Source organism: Sphaeramia orbicularis, chromosome 10 (assembly GCF_902148855.1).
Source record: "Sphaeramia orbicularis chromosome 10, fSphaOr1.1, whole genome shotgun sequence".
NCBI lineage: Eukaryota > Metazoa > Chordata > Actinopteri > Kurtiformes > Apogonidae > Sphaeramia > Sphaeramia orbicularis.
In genome coordinates this window covers 26,516,147-26,525,216 of record NC_043966.1, presented here as the reverse complement: position 1 = coordinate 26,525,216, position 9,070 = coordinate 26,516,147, and the positions used below count along the sequence as shown (strand labels likewise).

The 9,070-nt window shown below is 37.7% G+C and overlaps 1 protein-coding gene across 3 annotated transcripts in view; it reads left to right on the top strand.

Moving 5' to 3' along the window:
* The first annotated feature begins 334 nt into the window (after window positions 1-334).
* The window catches only part of klhl4 (kelch-like family member 4), a 39,634-nt gene continuing 30,898 nt past the window's right edge, over window positions 335-9,070 (top strand). The window contains exons 1-2 of one of the 3 annotated variants that reach the window (XM_030146098.1): window positions 335-472; window positions 6,788-7,254. In XM_030146098.1, the coding sequence (XP_030001958.1) occupies window positions 6,794-7,254 (461 nt within the window). In that variant the 5' untranslated portion in view covers window positions 335-472; window positions 6,788-6,793. Of the gene's footprint in view, window positions 473-6,787; window positions 7,255-9,070 lie in introns of those variants that run through there. The other 2 variants (XM_030146099.1, XM_030146097.1) reach the window with 2 other exon arrangements.

Here is a 9,070-nt window from a genome sequence, read left to right as displayed (position 1 = left end):
TTCATGCTCCTTTATTCATTAAAGCTATTGCCGGAATAATTGTTTTGTAAACTTTAGGCAGTTTGGTTATGGTTTTGTCACACACAAGAACCAAGAATAACATTAAACATAATTAAAAGTCTTTAGTCATGGGAATGGAGTTTCTATGGGAGGGCTTTTGTGAAAGCTGTTTTGCCTCAAACACAGGATATGATAACTGTGCTTGTTTGAATGCAATTGTTGATGTTGTACAGAGGAAGGAACTTATCGGGAGTTTCCTTTGAAAGAGGAAAGTCCCCCCCCCCTTCCTTTCTAGAGAGGCAACATTTTTTGTTCTAAAAGAGGGACACGGGAGATGAAAAACTTGGAACATTCCTTTGCACATGCAATGCATTCAGTTATTGGATCATGTTCCGATTCCGTCAGGCATTCATGTTAGAGGATAATTCTGCGGCTTAAATGCTGAAGAGGAAACCTGGAATCTGTTTTTCAGGTAAGGGAAAATATTTCTAAATATTTTCATTAAAAAAAAGTATGTTCTCCATTTTGTTATGCATTAAAGTATTTCCAGGAGACCTTAATTAGATATTAGTTTAACCAGGTAATTGGGTCAATTTCTTGTTCAAAACAAACACTGTGTATTCTTAGCTCTAGTGCAAGAAAAAGTAAAAAAAAAAAAAAAAAAAGTCTATAACAGCGATTTAGAAATTAGAGTAACAATTGAATGAATGAAAAATTTCAGTCGTCCCTTTTGACCTCAACTGTGCAAGACAGATTCTTACCACAAAGTGACCGGCGTTTTATTCAGAAAGATTCTGTTTCAGTAAGGAAACAAACCACACACTGTAATCAAACCATCTGTGTTGTGATTTGTCAGTTTCCTGTAAATTTATTCATACAGTTTTCAGTTTTCACATCTTTTTCCTCTTTGTTCACTAACACATCATTTCTTATGGTACTTGGTGTTTTAATGATTTACTTATGTAAGACTCCCTCTATTAATACATGCTATGAATATGGAGCTTACCACATTACTGTTATAATATTTTATTTTGACCATGTGATTCTGGAGCAGACAGGCATCATCCACCCCATTTTGCGCTGTCATATATTAGCTGGGTAGGCAGACAGGTATGTTTGGGGAGACAGATGTTGAATGATAATGTGGTTTACTACACCAGTCTGACATCTGACATCTCATGTGTCATGTGGATAGCAGCCAGATGGTGTCCTTGACTCCTGGAAGAATAAAAGAGGTTACTCAGTGGAATGGCTTGTTACTAGACCATATCTCACTCTGATGGGCCTTTATTATTATGATATTCCTAGAGTGTGGATGAACATAGTGCCCTCAAACTCTCCCCCTTTTGCAGCAGTAATGGCATTGTTTTCTTTAGTAGTCAGTTGGTGCAGTGTAGCCACTTTGATTTTCAGATTCAAATTCAATCTAATAAGATGATAGAAAATATTCTGTTTCTGAATGCTACATTGTGGGGGAAAACCCTTTTTTTCTTGTTTGTTTTTATTGCTTTGTCGAGCAAAATGACACATACATACACAACTGGCAGATGTATTATTATTAAAGTGGTAAGAGGTGGAAATCAAGTGGAAGAAACTGCCTGAATGTGTTGCATCCTTTCATGCCAATGTTTAAAAGTAGAGCCAAAATTATTATGGTTACGGTAGCTGTCATGTCGCTTTTGTGACAAACCACAGAGTAGTGCAAAAGAGTCTTATTCATGTCTTAAAAGCGATCACTGATGAAAGATGTCAGCAAACACCTCTGATTGGCCAAAAGCCTCTGTGACAGTGTGCTGTGTGAAAGGAGTTACAGATGTCTTGTTTACTCATCCAGTTTCTGTCATGTTTGGTATCTAGGTGCAACTTGGGAAGGTTGTGGATGAGTTGTTTGGGCGTTGACCTTGACATCTATCTTCAAGGTCAAATTGGTTGACATGTCAAATCTGGACGGATGTTGACCTAGATTTTCACGTCTTTCTGGGTCAGTGCACGGTCATAGGGGCAGATTGGACATGCTAGCACAGATGAGGTGAGGGGATAATGATACTGGTAGGAGGGCAGGGAGCAGCAGGGGAACAGGTACAGGGCAGCCCTCATTGTAAAAAGGGATCATTACAATGTTCAAAATTGGACCTGTTAGCCATAATTATCATGCGCTGAAACTTTAACTAAAATCATCTTGAACACGTATGGAATTACGAGTAATGAAGATTGTTTAGATCAACAGAATAATCTACTAACGCCTATTATTAAGTAGCTGTTTAATAATGGAATATTATGTTTTACATTATTCACCTTAGTTCTATTGACTGGCGTGTCCACATATCTAACAGATGTTGAATCCTATCATGCCAGTGTTTATTAACCCATAAAGACCCAAACAGCTACTGATAACCAAAAGCATCTACTGATATAAAATGTTTAATACCTGTTGATCCACTAATCCTATCAGTATGTGTAAATAATTGGTGTAAAATGCAATTTGTCATCTTTTCATCGTCATCAGATATGACCCATTTGGACGTTCAGAGACTCTGTAGTGAACATGGAAACAGTCATTTTCTACAACATTAATTCACCAGTAAAACCCATCGAGTTTGATAAATGACAGTGGATGGAGACACTTAATTTATGTTCCATTAATTATATATTTGACTCAAAAAGTCCCCTTTTCTTCAGTTTTCTGTGTTTTTGATATAATAACCCTCAACTGTAAACTCAGCATGGTAATTAAACTACATGATCATTATATTAAATATTGGAAAATTCCCAATTTTCATTGAAAAAACACAAAATACAGAGGATAATACTTTGATAGATGGTGATAAATTACTTTAAAAAAAAAAGCTGAAATGAAGTGAAAAATGAATTTGGGAACTGCCACAAAAGTAGCACTGGGTCTTTATGGGTAAATTAATTGATAAATTTGTTCCCAACTCAGGATTAGGGTTTTCATTCATTGGTTTCTGTTTTAATTTAAGATATCAATGTGCCAGTGAGTAACATACAATTTTGCGTATGTAGTTTATATCATGATACTATTTACTGAGTTTATGTTTAGAGTGGGTCCTTGTATAATATATCACACATAAAAAGAATGTGTGCAACATATGCAAACTTAATAAATTAATAAATGACTGTTGATTTTAATTTCTTTTCATGTTTTTACATTTAATATAATTTAACATTAGCACTGTCTCTGTTATGAGGCCATTGTAAAAAGTAAAATACTCAGACATTTAATAGAACAAGACCTTTGATTGAGACCTAAAACAAATCAGTTTTATGTCTCCTAGGGACCCAATTTTACCAACATACATAATGAATACATCATAATATCCAGTTTTTACTAACATTTCCACCTTCAAAACAATGTTAAAAGTGCTTTGCTTGAATTTAGGAATCACAACCACAGATATAAACTGATCATTTCTGACAAAAACCTCACTGACATCTACTAACAGACACAAGAAATATGAAAATATTAGCGTGAAACAGTCAAATGCTGAGGTACACAAACACATGACTGATTTACCCCCTTAAAAAGAGTGTTTGATCATTATTTTTTATACATAATTTTCATCTTGTTGCAGCTTTCATCATTTGGTGTTGTTGCCCTTTTTACATTGTTTTTGTTTTGTTCTGTTTTTCACCACTGATTCCATTTCAAATGGCTTTGTTGAGGTCAGTATTAATACACTCTTGTGGACAAAATTCATCTTCCATGTTGATTAACACTTTCATGCGTGACATCCACATTTGTGGACACGTAGTTCCAGCTCACTTTCCAAAGGGTTCTAGAGACAATATTCTCCAAACCACATGGGGGGAGTCTCTATAGACTAAGCAATACAATGAAAAAGAAGTTCATCTTAGTTGTAGAATTTGGACCGCTCTGTGATCTCATAAGTTAACCTCCTCAGCCCCAGCTATGGGCTTTCTGTTCATGTTTGGGGACCAGAGTTTCACAGCTTTATGCAATAAATAAATAAATAAACAAACTGTCCACTGCAAAGGACATTCCATAAAAATTGGAAAAAAAAAAAATGCATCTGAAAAAACTGTTGCATCAAGATGTTTCCAATATAGGCAGTCATTTAATTTTAAAAAGCCCAACGTTGTACTTTCCTGGGTCCCAGGGGGTTAAATATCTTTTTAATAAAACCATATTTAAAAAAAACATCCAAATTCATTTCAACTTTAGCCTAATTTTAGTAATAAAATCAATCTAAAAAGAAACCTAGATCCTTTTTTTCATAATTCATGCATGAAAGGGTTGAGGAAATGATTTCTCGTAACATTTTTGTTGTGTACGTTCACTCAGCTGGGGACTCACAAAAAGAGGTCTGCAACCCTTTTGAGGTCTTGACCCTAAATTGGGAAATGCAGTATTAGAAAATCAAAATGCTACCCAAACCTTTATTTTGTTGGTTACAAAAGTTCAAGTAATATGTACTAAGTCTTTGAATGATCAGAATCACCAGTACAGGCCAGTCACTCCTGATCCATCTGTACTTAAAAATAATATAACACAACGTAAAATATTTTTATAAGCTCGTATTAGTAATTCAGAGTTTATCCCTCTTGACTTTGAAAATAATGTTTCACTCATTCTCGCTAATAATTTGCATAAACATTTAGTTACAAACAAAGGATGATCTGAATATTTTGCACAGTCTTTCAAGCTTTTGTAGTTTTACACATTGTTGATATTAATAATGCATTGACCTGAGGACTTTACGATACCTTTTTGATCCTGCAGCTGTTATCGAGACCGGCAAATCCCCATCTTTGTAACAATAATAATGTGTTTCTCTGGTGCAATGGACTTGGTATATGTAAAGATATTCTTACTGACTAGTTAGCTGTAATTCACTCCCAAAGGTTTCAGTCAATGAGGCAAAAGCTTTTCTATGTGGAGAGAAAAATGTCTATGTTATTAACTGCTGTGAAAGCTACATTTTACTGTGTCTTACGAATGAAAGCAATTCACGGTACGATGATATTTAAACATCTATCCACAATTAGATCACCTCTGTCAGTTCACTCGGTTACTTATGGCCGAGGCATATACTCATGGATACAAAAAGTGGTCACGAATGAATCTAGTTAATAGTAAGTACCCACTTTTGCAAACCTGCAGTGGGAGGAAGTGGAGGTGGATGACAGATTACTTATTATTGAACAGAACCAAAGTGACTGTGAGATAATCTCCTCATCTTTTATATAGAAGCAGAAAGACAATAGTACCTATTAACATGTTTGACTCACTAATGTCCTATTATGTTTATATAATCTGTAAATACTTAAAAAAAAAAGAGTGTGCAGTGTTAAAGGTGAATATAACACCATATCAGCTTTAACTGAGTGTTAATTATCACAGTGAACAAAACAAATCCTCACCAGAAAATATGTAACAAGAACATATGAAGTAGGTGTGTAATGTGTTTCTTCTTTCATCACTACGTTCATTTAAAATACTTTCACGGTGTGTACAGTTTTCTCTGAAAACCTGATTATAAAGAAGTACTTAAAGAACCTAGACCATGTCAATAGTGTTGAAAAAATATAATATATAGTCCCAAACCATTGTTTCCCCATCCTGGTGATTCTGTTAATATTAATTTAATGTCCTTGAATTACCTTTTAGCACATCCTACTGCTCTGAGTTTTGAAATAGATGGTTTTGATGCAACATTTAAAAAAGGTGCAAAACTAAAGTGATCTTAATATGCCCAGTGGTGTAATTAATGCAAAGAAAGGCTGTGTTTTTGACATATAATAGACAAGAAAGAGGCAGCTACTGACCTTGAAGGTTCATCAGTATGTAGTTTTACACTTGTAATCGTGGGGGGCTTTCAAGACAGTGACTGAAGGAGAATATTTCTTTTCTGCATGGCTACCTACACTGCAATATTCCCCATGGGATTCTGTTTGATGTGTGAATAGCAGACTGCACAGATGTGTATTAATGCTAGATTCGTTTTGCTTGCCTTTGGTTGGTTATTTACAACCGTTATCTCTGCATTTCTATTTTATGGATGAGCATGGGTATGTTCCCACATGCATTTATGACTCCTACTAATAATCCTGATATACCAGTGCAGTTCTTAGTTGTCCTCCTTCAGCGAGCAGTGATTTACTTTGTTAAGGTGTGACCTCATCATACTGACTCCATGATACTCCACCTCCCCCTCGCAGTAAGAGCAGACAACCCTGTTACCACACACACAAACATACTAACACAGAAACACACAGAACAGCAGCAGCAGAGGGGACTGGGCAGAGCTTAGGACATTTTCTCATTTTATTTCCAGAGTAGATGTGTCTATCTCTCCGAGTGTGTGTGTGTGTGTGTGTGTGTGCACAGGAGAAGCAAGCAGAGAGCGAGAGAGAAAGCGAAACAGGGGAGGCAAAGGGGAGGGAGTGTGGTTCATGCATGTGCATTAACTCAGCTCCAGCGGCACAGCAGCAGCAGCAGCAGCAGCAGCAAACAGAAACAGCAGCAGCACAGGAGGGAAAGAGAGAGGAAGACAGAGAGGGAGAGTTGGAGGGAGGGTAGTAGTCTCAGGCACAGGAACAAAAGCTGCAGACGACTGCTTTCCATCTCCACTAAGAGAACAACGGAGGAGCAAAAGAGGAGGAGGTGGTCATGATAGTAGTGAGACAATAACGATAGAGAAGAGGCACATTATAGTCAGTGAGGACTGAAACCAAGGCTATTATCTTCTGTGCTCTCCATGTTTTTGGGGACTCATCATTGCATTGCCTTCGTCTCCAAACCCAGAGGAGGATGTCTGTGTCGGGGAAGAAGGAATTTGACGTGAAGCAGATCCTGAGGCTCCGCTGGCGATGGTTTAGTCATTCATCCCAAGGTTCAGCTGGCAGCGGGGGTGGTGGTGTTGGTGGGGTGGGAGGCTACATCCAGCAGGATGGCCTGGACCACAGAGGAACGCCCGTCCAGGGCCGGCTGAAAAGTCACTCACGGGAAAGAGGTGTTGGGGGTCTACGGAAAACTAGCAGCCCCGTCCATAGCATATTGGCACCAACGCCAGGGCCCACGCCTGTCTATGTCAGAGGGGGTCATCATGCATGGCAACATCAGCAGAGCACTATCCAGGGTCTCCAGGTCAGTGAGGAATGTTCAAAGAGCAGTTCCTCACCCAGCGCCACAAGGAAAGAGGACACCAACACTGGCCAGGAGGATGTGAAGAGCAGCACGGAAGAACCTGCAGAGGTGGAGGCCAGAGAAAGGTATGACTACGGTATGACAAAGTGACTGATAACTCAGAGTCACTCATTAAATGTGGCACCACATCAGCAACATGAAATATTTAGAATGAACAGAAACCTGATTTTGGGATCATAACACATGCAAAGTATGGGTACTTAATAAAACCAAAATCTATAAAAAGTCTGTTGCCTTAACAGCACCTTAGGAGGAAAAAGTACGACTGTTTTGTTGTGATAAAGAAGATTAACATAATCTTGCTGTAACAATAAATGTAGTTTATTTCAACCTCTGTCACAACTCAAGCAGTAACATGAAAGATGCTGGTGCCATTTGAACTTCATTCATTATTTACAGTACTACCCGACATGTAGATCCTTTAATTAGACAAAGATTAAATTATCTGCACAGCTATCATTTTCCAATTGACTGGGGCTATGCAGCTGCCACCATGCTTCACCTGGGGACAGCTCACTCTCATTGTCCACAGCATGTTAGACAGGATAAACCAATAAAGCATCCTTTTAATTATTCAGTGGACTGAAAGCCAAGGATTTTTCCTGCTTCCTTGTCTTGTTCCGTGGTCCAGATTACATGCACTGTATACCTTAGCCAAATTCCTTAGAGTTTTTTTTTTTTTTTGCACAGCATACTAATGTATTCTACCCTAGAGTTAAAAGCAAATATCAGGAAAAAGCAATTACCTCACATAACACACAGTGGCCCTATAAAAATAGGAAGCACTGCAATCTCATGAATTATCTTAACTGCCACTACAACCATTTTATAAGCCAAAAGTCATAACAAAGTAGTCGGCCTGGGGTATTTAATTTATTTCGTACCAAAATCTCAATGCCAACTAAGGGTCATTGATGTTTTTTTCCTCTAATAACCCCCCCCCCCCCATGTAATGTTTTCCTCTTCTCTACAATGTGATCTTACATCTTCTACTAGGAAGTAAACAGGTTAGAGCTGTGCGTATGTGTGTTGTCAGGCTGACCCTAAAACCACCTCACAACAAAGATGAAAAGACCAAGTCTGCTTTTATCTTGTCTGTGACATTCTAAGGTGATTGGATCTCAAGGTTTTTTGATTCCTGTGTGCTTTTGTTCTACGCACCCGCTCATAAAACGAACAATAAAAGTGAACCTGTGCCATTGTTTCAGGAAAAGCTCATGACTGAACAATTAATTTTTATACAGTATCTAAACCTGCAACTAGAAGCATGAATTGAACCACACAAGCAGTGGACAGTGGATCCAGCTGAATACAACATGAATTATTCTGAGTTGAGATTCAGTTTTGGAGGCAGCTCGACGGTCTGCTCTCTGTGTTGGCATAATTGGCAGATGTTCATGTTTTGGGGTCCTTATGTGTGAAGTCTATATGCATAAAAGATGTGCCTTACAGGATAAATGTGTGACTCCAGCTCTTGGACCTTGAGTTCATACTGCCCGTGTAAAACACAACTCAACCATCATATTTTGACAGTGATTCTAGAATAATGAGATAAAACAAGACACCGCTTCTCTGTTGCATCATTAAATCCACTGTGTCCCTGGTTTGGCCTGTATTCAGTTTTACACAGTAGTATTCATTTAATAATCAGTGCTAAAAAAGGGCTGATGTTTTTGAAATATTAATCAAAAATTGGAATTATTGTTAAAAATATTGACAGACACTTTAGACATCATTCTGTCAGTGTTTCTTTTATGAAATTAATAATCACAGAAATTACATGGCGGTACTTTTACATCGATAGTCTGTCAATAACTGAATTTTTTTTCTGGACCTACATCTGTAGGAGTACAAAGCAGCATGGTGAAGAGGCAAGTGACT